Below are 17,697 nucleotides of genomic sequence, written 5' to 3'. Positions count from 1 at the left end.
CATAAGAAGGCATAAAAATATATAAGAATAGTAAAGCTACAATTAAATATATGACACTGATGTTTTAGAAAATGCTTTTAAAAATGTTTAAGTGTAAGATTGGCACTAAGTGTAAGTTTTTAAAGCACTGTTGGGAATGTTTTATGTGCATTTTATGGTAGTGAAGTATTCAGAAGATTTCACATGGTTTGTAATTACAATGTAAATTGGTCTCGATTTTATCAGGACAGTTACTTCTGAATAAGAGTATAAGTAGTAAAACCAATTATTTCTGTGGACTGGAGAAGATTTTTCCTATTCCTCTCCAGCCAATGTATTTCTTGGTGAACACCATTGTCATTAGAAAAGGGCATTATGAAGTCTACATCCAAAGGTACTGGAGGAAAAAGCTGGTAAGAAAAAGAGTACGTAAAGTAAATAAAGCCCCCAGTACCTGAGTATTCCTAGAAGGAAAGCCATTACCTTTGCAATTCTGACTTAGTAGAAAGCTATCTAATCTAATCACCCTGCTACCCAAATGGTTTATCAATCCTACCAGAATGTGACTATATTTCAGAGGCATTGTGATGGCCACTGTCATTTGCATTTTGGATACCTAACTGCAGCATTAGCCAAATAAGCCTTAGTGAGAAGAAGACAATCTTGATGATGCCATTCCAGCTGCTATGGCCACTTTGTACGAGGTCCCACTGAACATGAACTGTGGTGTGTGGGGAAAGAGGCTGAGGGACATTCACAGAGCCTGATGCCTCTCCTCCTCCTGACTCTTGAGAGCCTCCCAATGTGTGCAGGTGTGGCTAGAATGAGTACATATGCATGAACGTAAAGGGTTTATGACACTGTCTGGATAGTTTATGACTTTGTAGTTTCAATAAAATGTGAGAGTCTCTCAGCCTCCTCTGCTAGCTGAGTGACCTCAAAATGCATTGTTTATCCCTGCTTAACCTTAGTGCGTGAGCCACTTACTTCAACAGTAGTCTTGGGGGGTATATAAGTTTGTTTTTATTCCAAACTCACTCTATTTTATTTCCCAAGATGAAAGTTCGTAATCCTGCACACTTTCTTCAATATCTCTGCCTGATAAGTTTCACACATGACCTCCACTTTGAAGAGCTCAAACTTTTCCCCTCAGACAAATAGACAGATTAAAGTCGATGAGTTGGGATCCCCACTTTGGCATCTTTTTTTTTTTTTCCAAAATATTTTTATTTAATTAATTTCATCCTGTGAAATATAAAACTTTAATTGATACATATTTATGTTGCTGGTTATTGTCTATCTTGGTGAACATACTCTGTGCACTTGAAAAAAAATGTACTCTGCAGTTGTCGAGGGGAGTTTCTCTAAATAGTCATTAATCCTAATTGGTGGATGGTATTAAGCCTTCTATATGCTTGTTATCTATACATTCTATCAATTACTGAGGAACACTGAAATCTCCACTAAAAACTGTGATTTAGTAGTGGCTTTGGAATTCTCATATTTTTTAATTTATGTACTTTGTTATTTTTTTCATTTTGTTAAAGTTATATTGAAGTGTCATCCATTTACAGTGATGTGATACTTTCTGCTACACAACAAAGTGATTCAGCCATACATATACTCCACCATCTTTAAGTTTCAATGAAAACACTCATCTTACATCGTCCCCTGGAGAATGTAATATTGCATTTTGTTCCTGTCTCAGCGGAGAATATCAGAGGAGAGTAATTTATATCTGGTCACACCTTTGAACACTAATCCTAATTCCAATTGGCAGGGACAGGGGACTGAAATGAGGCTTCAGTTTTATTCTGTAGATCTATACCCAATACAATTTCTGGGTCTGGGGAAGGAGTGACCAGCTATATGACTGGTCCTTTTGGTCCTACTGAGAGATACACACTGGGAAAATTATCTTTCATGTGGTTTCCCTGGCAAGTGTGTACCTCTGGTGTATTTCCATTTCTGGAGATGTGTCAGGTCAGAGCCAGGATCCAATAATTTACAGAAGATCTGGGTACTTCCCTTTTCTCAAAGTGGGATTACCTTCATAGCTGGCTGTTAAGCCATCCACAAGAAGCCTTAGAGAAAGACACTGTAAACACTGGCTGAGGTTCAGGATCCTCCCTAAAAGGGCACTTGAACCACCATCAGTCTGTGGCTGTAAACTGGCTTAGATCAGAGAATTATATAAAAGGTTGGAATCTCCTACTAGAACACCGTGAGCAAGTTTTTATCTGTCCCCCCCCAAAAAAAAGTTAAAAATGATTTTTAAAAACAGTATTTTTTTCCTCACAAGATTCATATCATCTTGGCTGCTTTCTTGTCTACTTCATTCCTCAGAAATCACATAATCCATGAGACGTTTCCACCAATATCTGAGTAATAAAATATTCTGTTACCTTTTAGGTTGTCTGGTGTTTGGGTAATTTCTTCCATCTAATCTCTGAGAGTTCTGTTCTACAATGTGTCTTTCTTACTGCCTGTTTGTTTATTCTGCTGAATAGTCCAGGTTTAAATTTCAGCAAAAGACAACTCACGACATGCTATTTGTAACCTCTATGAGCATGAATCTCTGCAAAAAAAAAAAAAATAATAATGCCACTCAATGCTTTGATCTCCACCTGCCCTTCATGTCGTGATGCCCTTATTGACCATTAAAGTAAAACAGATGCCATGAATTCATAGGTTACCCCTGTCCCATTTATCACAATGATGGGTTTGTATTTCTAGCCTTCGTTTATAAGAATAATTAAGTTCCATTGCAGTGTTTCTCTCTGGGACTACTTCTAAGACCAGCATCCCTTATGAATCTGGAAGATAGCAGAAGGCTACTTAAACTGGTAACTTTAGGAAGGGTTTAATAAAGGGGTTATGACAAAGGAATGTGTGTAGCTTAGGGAATTCTCAAGGAACAGTGTGATAACTCTGGAACTAAGAACTTCTGAAAGCTGTTGCCTCCTCTTTCCTGAAGGTGTGAGAAGAGGGAGAGGTTATGATCACTGAAGGGAGAGCTTTGAAATGGGTCACCCAGCTGTATCGATGGTGTTGGTCCAGAGATGTGACATCTCTGCAAGAAAGGAGAGGGAAAAACCCCTCTGGCCTCACTCTCCTCCCCGCCAGTGACAGCCACGGGCTAAACAACATATTAAGCTGATCAAATGGAGCCCAAGATGCAGTTAATAAAGCTGAGCATCCTGGAGCAAAGAGAAGGTTAAAAGGGTGGAGAATGGCTTTGGAAGGACCAATGAAAGGTATTCAACATATGACAAAAATGTCAGTGTCACTGAGCATCTGCGCTTTAATACTGGGAACTAGAGATTGGCATTTGCCATCTGCCTCTACATGGATTGAATTCGGAGCCATGGCAGCTGCCAACCCTCAACGCCTCCTCAAAGAGCTCAGGGTGGAGATCAGGAGTGAGGCATTCTGTGCACTGGGAAAAACTGGAGTGTTTTCACCTCCTCATATCTAGAAAAGCACTAAAATACCTCACAACAACATCTGTTCCTTGTGACTAGCAGTAAGCTTCTCTAGCAGCAATCTTATGCACAATGCATGTTTGATTTCATGTACCTCCTCCTTCACCAAAGCCTCATACATACTGATATTGCCCCCTTACCGCTTTGGAGTGCTGTTTTCAGAGCTATCTAAAATGCTGCCTCCTAGGCTGTAGTCCTCATTTTGCATCAAGTAAAACTTAACTCTCAACTTTTAGGTTGTGCTCATTTGGTTTTGGGGGTTTTTGGGGATTTTTTTTTTTTATCTTTTTGTCTTTAGGGCCACACCCAGGGCATTTGGAGATTTCCAGGATAGGGGTCAAATTGGAGCTGTCGATGCCAGCGTACACCACAGCCACAGCGAGGCAGGATCCGAGCTGCATTTGCGGCCTGTATCACAGTTCACAGAAATGCCGGATCCTTAACCCACTGAGGGATGCCAGAGATCAAACCCACATCCGCATGGATACTAGTCAGGTTTGTTAACCATTGAACCACGATGGGAACTCCCTTGTGCATATCGTTTAAGTCAACAACACAAAAATTCATACATATGAATATATATATATGTGTGTGTGTGTGTATGGTATATATAATGCGTGCACATTCCTGTTTTGTTTAACTCCTGTATAATCCTAGAGGGAATGAGAATAAAAATTCTGACTGATTAATTTTCACCTGGGATTTGTAGTCTCAAAAAAAAATTCTCTAATGCTAAATCATACCCAATTGTCAACATAAAGTTTATTTAATTGTCTCGTTAGTTGTTTCCCAAGATCATGAAATCCTGACGGGGTTGTAAGGCTTTATAAGACTAGGAATCCAGAACTGATATAAAACATTCTGAGACAGAGCGGTTTGAATTCTCTTGAACTTTACTGGTGATGGTGTTGCTGAGAACTTTAGGTAAGTTGTCACATTCCGATGTTAGAAGTTAATGGAAAATTTTACTTGTTCCTCACAAGGAGTCCAATGGCCACTGACTTACTGAGATAAGTTAAGTGCTAAGGAAATGATTTCATCTGAAATATCTTCGCCAATTTCCCATTGCCGTTCTACCCATACCAAGAGTCACAAGGAGAAGCAGCATTACTCACAAGCAGAGATCAAAAAGAGAAACTAATATTATAGAAAAGGACAAAGCAGAAACAACAAATGCACAAATAAGAAGCAACAATCAGGAACCATTTATAAAAGAAACAACACTATTAATATCTCAAAAGCAAATGTGGAAAAGGGATGAAGTAGCAGAGGTTACTAGAAATTGTTAATTTAAAAGTCAAAATAAATTTTAGAAAGGTTAAATTTCTTTCAGTTGGATATTCTTTAAGAAAGCTCAGAGGCCTAAGATATTTCTGGAAAGAATCACAGACAAGAGAAACTTATCTCTAAACATAAAAAAGTTGATTGTATTAATTTGGAAAGAAATTTTCATGATTTAGTTTACAGCACAACAATATATCCTTAGTTAGGAAAAATGACACGTCTGCTAGTTAATCAAACACAGCCACTCACCATAGTGTTCTGGTTCTGATTAACAAATACAGAACCCAATTCTTTTTTTTTTTTTTTTTTTTTTTTTTTTTTTTTTTTTTTTTTTTTTTTTTTTTTTTATTTACTGGTTTCGATGTACAAGCAAAAAGAAAATATCTGCAATTAAAAGCAAAAAATACCAAGAACCCAATTCTTCAAGCCAGTCTCTACCCAAGGAAATATGTGTCCCATCTGGTTTTGAGTTGGCACTAGGATGCAAAAGAGATCTGTTTATACCTGGTCCTTCTTTTGATATTGAGCTGGATGAACTGTTTGTATCTTTTGGAAATTGAGTCCTCTTGAGTCACGTCATTTGTAGATGTTTTCTCCCATTCTGCAGGTTGTCTTTTTTGTTTTGTTTATGGTTCCCTTTGCTGCGCAAAAGCTTTTAAGTTTAAGTCAAGTATTTTAATACCGGTTCAGGTGAAGCCATTGTCTTTGAGAATTTTCTGAGTGGGCATAAAAAGCCCTTGGCAATCTCATCCAACATCATGCCAACAAATATATTCTGAACTCCAACAGATCTGACACACATTTGACTCCACTCCATTCCCTCCTTCCATGCCTAGTAGTTGTAGTTTTTTCTTTGCAAGAAATGTCTTCCTCTCACAGGGTAATTGTCCATGCATCTTTAAGCACACAAACATGATTCTCCCTCCTGTGTAAAACCACTCCTCAACACAGAGCACTTGCTTCAGTGCCTCTGGCAAGCTCTCTATTCTAGCCTGCCTCCCAGTATCGGCTACAATAGGTAATTCTGTCATAACTTCCTGCACCTTTTTGTTTACAAAAAGTCAACTGATAAACGAAACCCTTCTTGAGGTCATGCCTCATTCCTTGCTTCTGTCATTTAGCACAGTACCTGGAAGAGGATCTAGAACATAGGAAATGTTACACAGAGATGCAGGTTTGGACATAGGTGATGAGCACTGAGAGAACTGGTTTTGAAACTTGGCTCTCAAAGCATCCAATTTGGTGCCTCGAACAATTTACATACAATCAGTACTTTGCTGCAATAGCTTTTCCATAAAATGGGAATGATCATCATGTTTGTCTCACAAGATTACTGTGAAGGTTAAAACGAGATGACTTTTTTAAAGCACTCAGTGGAGTGCCTGCCATAGGTTAAATTCCCAATAAATATTATGACATAGAGAAACTCAACAAGGTACTTTTAGGGACATTGGCAATGGAACAATTTTGTCACTTAAAATCGAGTAATGAGTGGATAAAAAGTGAGACAGAATATATTTGTTGCAATATCTACCTGTATAGACACTCAGGAGAAGTGTAGTCTACTTTTAAAGCATCAGTGTCATAGTCGAATAGACACTCAAAGACTGTCTTCCCAAAGTACACTTGTGTTAGGGCAAAGACTACGACTTTTTTAATAAGATTGCCTTGGGTTTAAATCCTGACTTCCCTTACATCTAAGATTACCTGGGCAAGTTAATTAACTGCTCTCCACCTACTTTCTTATATATAATGGGGACTACGATGCATATCATAGTGTTAGGCAGCTTAATAAAGTTCCGAGGAAGGTGTTTTGCAAAGAGTAGTTTTGCAAAATAAAAAATTAGTGTCACTACTTTGAAAACGATGCCCTCCTTTTGCATTGAGTGACTTCCTCTAGATGAAGTTAATACTCTTTCTAGTTAATTGCTTTTTCAGAGATTTTCAAAGCTATGAAGCCCCGAGGTGCTTAAGGAATCAAATTCACCATGAGCCTGGGCAGGTATAAATTAGCTGGGTCCACAGCGTGGTACCTTTTTGGCTATGACTCTGAGAGTTGCAGATAAGTGTCCTGGTCCTGGACAAGGGGAATGGAATGTTTCTGCACATATAACCAGGACTGGCTGTAAATTCAAGAGATAAAAGGCTCTGAGAGAAGATGACCTGAAAGGTATTTGGAAAGTCATATGTGATGCCACATGTCTGTAAAAGGAATGCTAATTAATCTTTAAACATGCCTATGATGAATGCTGTGGGAATAAATACAATAATGCCTATGAAACACTAGGACAGTGCTTGACTCACAGTAAAGTCTTCAAACTTATCAGCTCTTTTCTTTTATAAATGATAAAATTCTGGAATATTTAAGAGAATCAGAGCAATAGAGTCAGAAGGCTCTAAGATTGAGATGCAGTCCAAGAGTGTTCACCGTTTCCCCACAGGAAGCCCCTTTTATTTCTCAGGGATCCATGTTTTTGAAGATATGGCCAAGCCACTAACTTATTCTCAGCTTGTGCTATGATTCGTTTAAAATAAGCTGCCCACAAAAACTCATAATAATCCTGCAAATAACATGACATAAAGATACAACTGAGATGTATTTTCCATCCAGCGCACACAGGAAAGAATATATTCCAGTGAATGGAAAGGAGGATAAGTTAAAGTAATGGGATGTATGCAGTATTAGATAATGAGCCATTCCAGGGAGAATAATACAGTAGAGAAATGTCACGGAAGTGGACTGGTGATCAGAAAAGGAGAGGTAATATTAGTGGCAATTTGATACCTGAAAAGTGTGAGGAAATGCTTTGTAAAGACACCATCTCTCTACAAAGAGAGAAGAGCATTCTCACCATAGGTGGAATAACTGCCAAGCCTTTAGGAGACCCAATTTATTCCAGGAATTGCAAGGAAGGCAGCAGGGCTGAGGCGGAATGATCAGTGAAGGGGAGAAGAACAAGAATCAAAAGACAAAGGTAATTAGCTTATACTTCTTTAGAAGGATTGGAGCTTTTCCTCTGAATAAGTTATGTCACTGGAGTGTTTGAGGATGAGGGCTAATATGATCGACCTGATATTTTAACAGGATCACTCTGGCTGCCTTGTGAAAGGCTCAAGGGGGTAAGGGTGGAAGTGGGGAGGACAGAGGGAGATGAGTAGAAGCTCTGCAGCAATGCAAGGGGGAGATGATAGAGGCTGAGTGTAAGTGGACCCACAGGGGCTGGGAGAAATTGGGCAGGTTCTGGATATATTTGAAGATAGAATTAAGATGTTGTTGATTATTCAGTTACAGTGTAAAAGACAAGGAGTCAAAAATAATCCCATGATTTTCCCTAAGTGATGATAATGCATTTTCTGCAATGGAGAGGTCTGAGAGCAAAGCAGGCTTAGAAAGGATTGTTAGGAACTCAACCTCTCCTGAACTTCCCGGGAGACATTCTGTAAGAGATATTAGGTAGGCACTTGGATCCATGCATCTCAAGTTCAGAGAAGAGAAATGGTCAAGAGATATCTGATGGATGGAGAGTAGATAGATAGATAGATAGATATGTGCATACGTACATACATACGCACATACATAAGGACTCACATATGGAGAGCACAGAAAGTCATTCGAAGTGATTGTGGGAGAAAAAGAGAATGGATTCAAAGGTTGAGTCTGGGCTTTCCAAACTTCAAAGCTGGGCTATCACTGACAACACGCAGCTGTAGAAGGAGAGGAAACCAGGCATGTCTGATGAGCTGGAAACCTAGTGAAGAGAGGGTTTCCAGCAGGAACCACTGATGAACTATTTCAAATGCTGCTGATAGATCAAATCAGATGAGGAGCTAAAGGAATTTTTGGATTTGACTTTTGTGTAGACATTGACCCTACTGGGGGGAAACATTCGTGGAGTAATCCTATCAAAGCCTAAGTGGAACATCTTATATTGCTCAATATTCTACTCAGAAATAATTTATTAGGATAAATAAATAATTTTACAAGACTAATACTGATAGTCTTGTAAAATTTAATATTTTCCTAGATTCCAAAACTATGAGATATGAATAATCATGTTGTCCATGATTTTTATTGAACTGTAAAAGGAGTTAGGTTGATGGGAAGTTAGTGTGACCAGAATTGTCCCTGAAGTGTAATATGGGTGTGCAGTCACTGGCTATGTTCTTGTCCATCATTTCAACTCTGAAGAGAGGAAAATGTCCATGTTATTGCACACAATATTAAGTCTCATTGTCATATTCTAACACATATATTTTTTTGCCTAATTATTATCATTAAGGGAAAAACTCTTTAATAAAATATTATAAAAATAAAAATCTAAAATAATACAAGAGTCTCTAGTACTATATTGCTTGTGTAGTACACATGAACTACTTACTTCTTTTTTATTTTTAATTTTTTTTGGCTGTACCTGTGGCATATGGACGATCCCAGGCCTGGGATGAACCTGCACCAACTGTGCCACAGCAACAGCAATGCCAGTTCCTTAACCCACTGCACCACATGAGAACTTCCTGAATTAATTACATTTAAAATTGACCCTTTAGATTATTGTTGCTAATGTTTTTGGTAGAACATGTATGAAAAAGCTGATCCTATATAGACTTTTCCCCAAAAGTTTGTGTATATTCCCTTTTTTACTTAATCTTGTATTTTCTTCCACATTATATACTGTGATGAGATAAATTTATAATGGCTCTAGTTTGGCCTAATATATGGAAGCACTAAAAGAAAACTCCTAATTCTTTAAAAACATATGTTAAAAATAGGTAACATTCAGTATTTCAGATACAAATAAGGAATCATGCCATTAGCATAAAAGAAAACTGTGATTATGAAGACCAAAGTATGAGAAAATAGATATTAAGTCCATCTTTCCTTTAGTTGAACAATCATTCTTTTTTTTTTGTCTTTTTGTCATTTCTTGGGCCGTTCCTGCAGCATATGGAGGTTCCCAGGCTAAGGGTCGAATCGGAGCTATAGCCGCCAGCCCACGCCAGAGCCACAGCAACTTGGGATCCAAGCCGTGTCTGCAACCTACACCACAGCTCACAGCAATGCCAGATCCTTAACCCACTGAGCAAGGCCAGGGATCGAACCAGCAACCTCATGGTTCCTAGTCGGATTTGTTAACCACTGAACCATGACAGGAACTCCTGAACAATCATTCTTAAGAGGAAAAAATAATCAACCAAAGACAGAAATTTAGAATTGAATATTTTAAAGTCACTAAACAAGGAAACCATCAGCCTCAGATGTTTTATCTATTGGTAGACGGTGTAAGCAATCTTACAAAACTAAAGACAGACTCAATTTACTTGAACCTGAGAAAATGAAACCTAAGAACAGCCATCACAAACAGCCTGCTAGGTTTTCCTAATAAGGCAACCACTTAAGCTATGGCCAATCAGATAATTTCCTTGTTTTGCCTCCACATCTTCTCTACCAAGTCCTCTCCCCTACTTCCTGTCTATAAACAACTCCTCATCACATTTGGTTTAGAGCTGCCTGATTCAAATTGAAGTTTGATCAAAGAAACACTTGGAAATTATAATGTGCAAACTCTATCTTTTAACAACATATAGTAAAATCTGAGTGGTTTTGTAGCAAAACGAAAATTCTTTCAAAAATGGACATTTACATTGTTGCATCTTAGACTTCAAGGTTTGGCAGTAATGAAATGTCCTTTGCTATGTTTTCAGCATAGAGATTCAAGCTCAACTCATTTTCTCTTCTCCTAGGTGAGATTACCTATAGCCATGGAGAGAAGCAATCACACAGTGACAGATTTCATCCTGGTGGGCTTCACAACAGACCCTGTGGTACAGCTGGTCCTGTTTGTGGTCTTCCTTGGTGTCTATTCTGGGACTGTGTTAGGAAATACCACCCTCATGGTGTTGATCTGTTATGACTCCAGGCTGCACACACCCATGTATTTTTTCATTGGGAATCTGTCTTTTCTGGATCTCTGGTATTCTTCTGTCTACACCCCAAAGATCCTAGTGACCTGTATCTCTGAAGACAAAAGCATCTCCTTTGCTGGCTGTGTAGCCCAGTTCTTCTTCTCTGCCGGACTGGCCTACAGTGAGTGCTACCTGTTGGCTGCCATGGCTTATGACCGCTACATGGCCATCTCAAAGCCACTGCTTTATTCTCAGGCCATGCCCATAAAACTATGTGCATTCTTGGTAGCAGCCTCATACCTTGGTGGCTTTATTAATGCTTTCATTGTTACCAAAGGGACTTTTGCCTTGAACTTCTGTAGCAACAACATTATTGATGACTTTTTCTGTGATATCCCACCCCTGGTGAAGTTGGCTTGTGGAAGAAAGGACAGCTACCAGACTGTGCTCTACTTTGTCCTGGCCTCCAACGTCATCACTCCCACTGCACTTATAATTGCCTCCTACCTCTTCATCATCACCACCATCCTGAGGATCCGCTCCACCCAGGGCCGCCTCAAAGCCTTCTCCACCTGCTCCTCCCACCTCATCTCTGTCACCTTGTACTATGGCTCCATCCTCTACATCTACTCTCGTCCACAATCAAGCTATTCTTTGGATAGGGACAAAATAGTTTCTACATTTTACACCGTGGTGTTCCCCATGTTGAATCCCATGATCTACAGCCTGAGGAATAAGGATGTGAAAGAGGCTCTGAATAAACTCCTCAAATAAATCAAGATTCTTGCCTTCTCAGGACAGGCAAAGATAATTATTGATCAGGTTATTATATCTCAAGAAGAGCTCCATTGTCTTCCATTAGGATCATGAATTCTTGGAGTTCCCTTTGTGGTTTGGCAGGTCAAGAACCTGACAGTATCCATGAAAATATGGGTTCGATTCCTGGCCTTGCTCAGTGGATTAAGGATCTGGTGTTGCTGCAAACTGCAGTGTAGGTTACAGACATGGCTCTGATCTGGTGTTACTGTGGCTGCGGCATGTGCTGGCACAGCTCCAATCGGACCTCTAGGCTGGGATAGCAGACCCCTGGGGCCATAAAGAAAAAAAAGAATTCTTGCAACATAAATTAAAGAATTTGCACTCTTGATACCTGTCCATTCAAGAGAACTAAGGTGAGAAAATGGCAGCAATTTAGGAGATAAAATTTAATGTAAAATTATAAGGATTTGAATTAAATTTCTGTTACTCTAGATTAAAAACAAAGAACATAACACCAACCTCTCTCTTCTTCCTTCATAAAGTGATAGAATAGCACACTCCTTTAGCATGGGAATCTTTTGGTTATAGTTTTTCCTAGAAATGGAAAAAAAGCTGAATTAAGTTTTTTAATATTTTAATATGACTATAAACTAGTTTAAATCATTGCTTTACATTCCTATAAAAGAATTTCTTTAGCATTTTCTATGCACTTTTTCTCCCCAGAAGCATTAACATGAAACCCAGAGTTATCTGTGAAATAATCAGTACGACTAGATTCAGCAATCATGATATCTTCAATCTATGTCTTTTACATATGTTACTCTATTAAGAAAAAAATCAGTCAATATGATTGTACATATGATTTGGGGAATCATTGTATAACTCCCTGGGTTCCTTTTTCAACATAGTGAATCCACATGGACATTTAGTTCCAAATTGTTCCAAATTGTGACATTTTGAGCATCAAAACACAGCTACTATAATAGGTAATAACTATAGTGAGATGAACTACTTGAGAAATAAAAGTCTATGAGTACACATTATCCTGAAGGGAAAAATCATAAAAGGAGTACATAAAAGTAGTGATCAAGCAGGAGAGGAAATGCAATAAGATACATATAGTTTTGATTTTTAAATGTGAGACGTTAATGTAATTCACTTCAGTAAACCTGAATATGTCCTTATTTCTATAGAGATAACCAGTACAAAAAAAAAAAAAAAAGGCAAGAAAGTAAAATGTAAGCAAGCAGTCCCACAAGTAGTTCCCCAAAATGTAGCAGTTCCACTCAGCAGAAAAGACTGAGCAGCAAATCAATGATACATATTAACCTGGAAATTAAATGCAATATAACATAATCACTATTAGTTTAACACAAAGTAACCCAGCAAAGACTAGGCCCAACAGTAAAATTCCAAGATGCTTGATTTAGAAAAAAATTTTTTTTTTTTACTTTTTAGGGCCACACTCACAGCCTATGGAGGTTCCTGGGCTAGGGGTCAAATGAAGCTGTAGCCACTGGCCTACAACACTGCCACAGCAATGCCAGATCTGAGCCATGTCTACAAACTACACCGCAGCTCACTGCAAGCCAGATCCTTAACCCAATGAGCAAGGCCAGGGGCCGAATCTGTGTCCTCACGGTTATTAGTCAGATTCATTTCCATTGAGCCATGACGGGAACTTCTGATTTAGACAATATTCTAAAAACAAAATTTATTTATGCCAACTCAGACTCTCATTTTCTGAAAGTTATCTATTACCCACTAATAATTTTTTCTATAAAATAGGTTCTTTTTAAGTAATGTTAATAGATCTAATTGGTGTATTACAGCGGCAGAAAAACAGTTATTTGATATCATTAAGCGAAACTAGAAAATATATTATTCCACAGGAAAATATCAGTGACAAAAAGTTAAGCTGGTATAATAAGTTTATTCTTAAAACATCTTAGTATCATACATCTTCATTTTAACAAAAAGAATACTCAAACTACTGGTCAAGAATTCTGATTTTAATCATTTTAGAAGAGGCAATCAAGCAAAACCCATTCTCCCAATAATTATCACTATATACCCAGATACTATAACCTTCTCTGACCCAAGTGTATAGTCATATTTTGTATATGGAAAAGTAATCTCAACTCCAAAACAAAGTCTAAATCACATTATCACAACCCTAGTAAGATGAGAAAGTATGGCGAATCTTAGGAAGACATAAAAATACATAAGAATGTAATAAAACTTTAATTAAATATGTGGAATTGTTGGTTTAGAATAGGTTTCAGTATGAATTTGGCAGTAAATTTCTAACTGCTGGAAGTATTCCATCTTAGCTTGCAGTTGTGAAGGATTCAGAAGAATATTCAACATTAATTTGAAATTACAGTATAAATTTCCAAAGGAATTTTCTTAATTCAAATTGCAAGTGAAATCTGAAGTCCTAAAAGAAAGTAGTTTCTAACTTGTGTCTTTTAGATATATGAGTTTTAATAAACATTTCTGTAAGTACAAATGTTTGTGTTTTCCATGCAATAAAAATCTCTTGAACTTATATGATTGATTTTAAAAAATGAACTCTTGGTGGTCTTTCACAGCATAGACAATAGCAGTGGACACTTCCCAATAATAGGACTTGTGGTACCCTCAAAAGCATACTATATTAGTTTCCAATTCAGTCTTGTGCCTGGTTTAAAAAAAAAAAGAAGAAGAAGAAGAAGTGGATAACTGGATTTATAGAGCTGAAATTTACAAAATTATCTACTACTGTAACTTTCTACTGCTGTGGTTATAAAACAAACACTTCACTACCTCCCTTGTTGCATGACTCTGGTCCATTCACTCTTTATCAGCACCTAAGTTGGATGAAAGTTACCAGTAAATTGTCCAAATTTACTTACTATTAGATCTGAATCTTCAATTATCTTGTTTTTATTTGTTTGTGGTACTTCTTTGAAAGTGAAGGCCAAGTTGATGCTAAGGAATATCCTAAGTCCCCTGAGTTCCAAGGATAATTCTTCTTGACCTCACTTTGTAGTACCATTCATTTCCTTCTGGTCACTAGGATCAACTGCCCCTCCCAGTACAGTGATCACTGTCATATCAATGCATGAAGAGTCCAACATGGCCACAGTGCAGTGCCAAACTCCAATTAATCAGAACATTGAGGTGTTTCTTTGGAGAGCATGCCATCCCTGTGCACTTAAATTTCCAGATACACTGAGTACAAGGTTATGGGTAGGGAAAGTAAATTGCCACGGGCTATTTCATGTTGCAATAGTTAAACAAGCTAGGTTACTTAGAGTTCTCCAAAAATCAGACACCAAAGTGGAATTAAATGTGCAAAACTTTTATTGGGGGAAATACTCCGCCTGTATCAGAGAAAATGGAGAGGGAGCCAGAAAAAAAAGAAAAAAAAAAAAGGAGTGTCATCAACATGATGCAAATCTGACCACAAGTGAAGAAGAGATGGAGGAAGGATGGAATGTTTTTTTCTTTACAAGAGAATTATCAACTTGGTTGTTTTCTCATCTACTTCATTCCATAAGAACCACCTAATCTATGAGACATTGCCACAAACATCTGAACAATAAAATACTTCGTTACGATCTAGAGTTTGTGGTATATTAGGAAATTGTTTCTATCTTTTCTCTGAGACAGAAAAATCTGGCTTTCTGGCTTCTTTGTTTCATTTTGTTTAGTTTTTTTTCAGTTGGATAGTCCAGGTTTAAATGTAAACAAAAGCCACCTTATCATGTGATGTTTATAATGTCTATTTGCATCCAAAGAAACAGTGTCATAAGTCTAGAACTAAGAACTTCTAAGAGCTGTTATCTCCTCTGTCCCTGAAGGTGTAAGTACAGAGTGAGGTTATGAACACTGGAGAGGGGGCTTGGAAATGGGTGACCTGGTGGGAGTTATGGTCTAGGTGCAGGAATACAGCCATCTGAGGTATCTTTGCAAGAAAGAGGAAAAGGAAAACTACTCTGACCTCACATCCTTTCCTGCCATTGGCAACCACTGGATAAACCTCTTAAGTAGGCAGAGTGCAAAGGAGCCCATTGATACCATTGATACAGCTGAGCATCCTGAAGAAGCAAAGAGGAGGTTAAAACTGTAGAGAATGGATTTGGAAGGACAAAGGAAAGATATTCAATAGAAGTAAAAATATCAATATCACCAAACATAAGTGCTTTAATCTGAAAATATGTGCATATGAATATATGCAGTATATAAAATAAATGTGTGCACTTAGATATATTTTGAATTCTATGCAATTTGAGAGAGTGAGAATTAGAATTCTGAATATATTTCACCAGGGAATTGTAGTCTCAAAAAATAAAGATTCTCCATCATTGAATAGTAACTAATTGGTCAACATACAAATTTATTTAATTGTCTTATTAGTTATTTCCCAAGCCTATGAAATCCTAAGAAGCTGCAGGAATCTAAGACTCTGGAGATTCAGAAACTGATTTAAAAAAAAAAAAAAGATTTTGGGGCAGGAAAATTTGAACTCTGTTGAAGTGATGGTGTTGCTGAGAATTTTATGTAAGTTGCCAATTAAGATGTTAGATGTAGATGGAAAATTTTATTTGTTCCTCAAAATCAGTCTTAAGATCATTTAAATACTAAGATATAATATGTCAAGTAAAATTGCCTCTTTGGAAATAACTCTCCATTTTCCTATTGCAATTTCTGAAACTGCTAAGAGTTCACATGAAAAATAACTTTTCTATTAGAGACAAAAAAGAAAAACTAATATACAAAAAAGGACAAGGGATGGGGAAACCCTAAATGCACACACCCACACCCACACACATGCATGTGCACATACACACACACACACAACAAACCAGCAAGCTACCATCAGGAGCCACTTACGAAAAACCCAGCATTGGTAATATCCTGAGAGCAACTAAGGTAACTGGATAAAGTAGCAGTGATTACTAGAAATTATTATTCTAAAGACCAAAAGACATAAAAAATGTATTAACTTCTTTCAGTTTAATATGACTTAAGGAAGCACAAAGTCATATGGTATTTTTGAGAAGAATTTCAGATAAGAGGAACTTATTTCTAAACACAAAATGTTATATTTTAATAATTTTGGTAGGAAATGTATTATTTATCCTAAAACAAAAATATATGTCCTGATGTTCAACATCCATAATTATTAAAGAAATGCAAATCAAAACTACTATGAGGTGCCACTTTATACCAGCTAGAATAGCCATCATCAAAATGTCTACAAACAATAAGTTCTGGAGAGGGTGTGGAGAAAAAGGAACAACTGTGACACTGTTGGTGGGACTGTAAATTGGTACAACCACTGTGGAAAACAGTATGGAGATTCCTCAAAAAACTAAAAATACAATTACCATGTGCTCCAGCAACACCAGTCCTGGGCATCCATCCAGAGAAAAACATGACTCAAAAAGATACATGTACCCCAATATTCACTGCAGCACTATATACAATAACTAAGACATGGAGGCAACTGAAATGTCCATTGACAGAGGAGTGGATAAAGATGTGATACATATACCCAATGGGATATTACTCAGCCATAAAAAGGAATGAAATAATGGCATTTGCAACAACATGGATGGATCTAGAAATTATCATGCTAAGTGAAATTAGTCAAACAGTGGGACACAAATGACATATGCTATCACTTATATGGAATCTTAAAAAAGGATACAATGAACTTATTTGCAGAACAGAAACTGACTCACAGATTTTGAAAAACTCATGGTAACCAAAGGTTGTGGGGGAGGGATAGGCTGGGAGATTAGGATGGAAATGTTGTAAAATTAGTTTGTGATAATGGTTGTACAACTATAAATATAACAAAATTCACCGAATTTAAAAAATATATATATAAGTCCTAAGGAAGAATAACATGTTTGCTGGTTATTAAGTACAGCCAATTTACCATAGTGTTATGCTTCTGATTAAAAATACAGAAACCATTTCTTCAAGGGGATCTCTGCTCAAGGAAATGTGTGAGCCATCTTGTTTAGAATTGGCATTAGGTTTTAAAATAGACCTATTGATAGCTCCTCTTTTTAAATGCAAACATTATTTTGTATTTTTTTTTTTCCTTTTTTAGGGCCATAACCACAGCATATGGAAATTTCCAGACCAGGAGTTGAATTGGAGCTGGGAAGAAGGATAAAGACACAACTGACACTTACTGTAGCATTTTTCAAACTTGATCCTCAGACAACCTGCATAACAACCACTTGGGTTGCTTTATATAAGCTAGTTCCTGGACCCCACATCT

At 37.4% G+C, this 17,697-nt stretch overlaps 1 protein-coding gene across 1 annotated transcript; it reads left to right on the top strand.

Annotated features, from left to right (window-relative positions):
• On the top strand, positions 10,509-11,426 carry LOC110259718 (olfactory receptor 1013-like). Its single transcript, XM_021085469.1, has one exon. The coding sequence runs from the start codon at positions 10,509-10,511 to the stop codon at positions 11,424-11,426; it is 918 nt and encodes a 305-aa protein (XP_020941128.1).

The sequence above is a fragment of the Sus scrofa genome, chromosome 2, assembly GCF_000003025.6.
Source record: "Sus scrofa isolate TJ Tabasco breed Duroc chromosome 2, Sscrofa11.1, whole genome shotgun sequence".
NCBI lineage: Eukaryota > Metazoa > Chordata > Mammalia > Artiodactyla > Suidae > Sus > Sus scrofa.
Note: the sequence above shows the minus strand (reverse complement) of the source record. Positions and strands in the feature narration are given on the sequence as shown.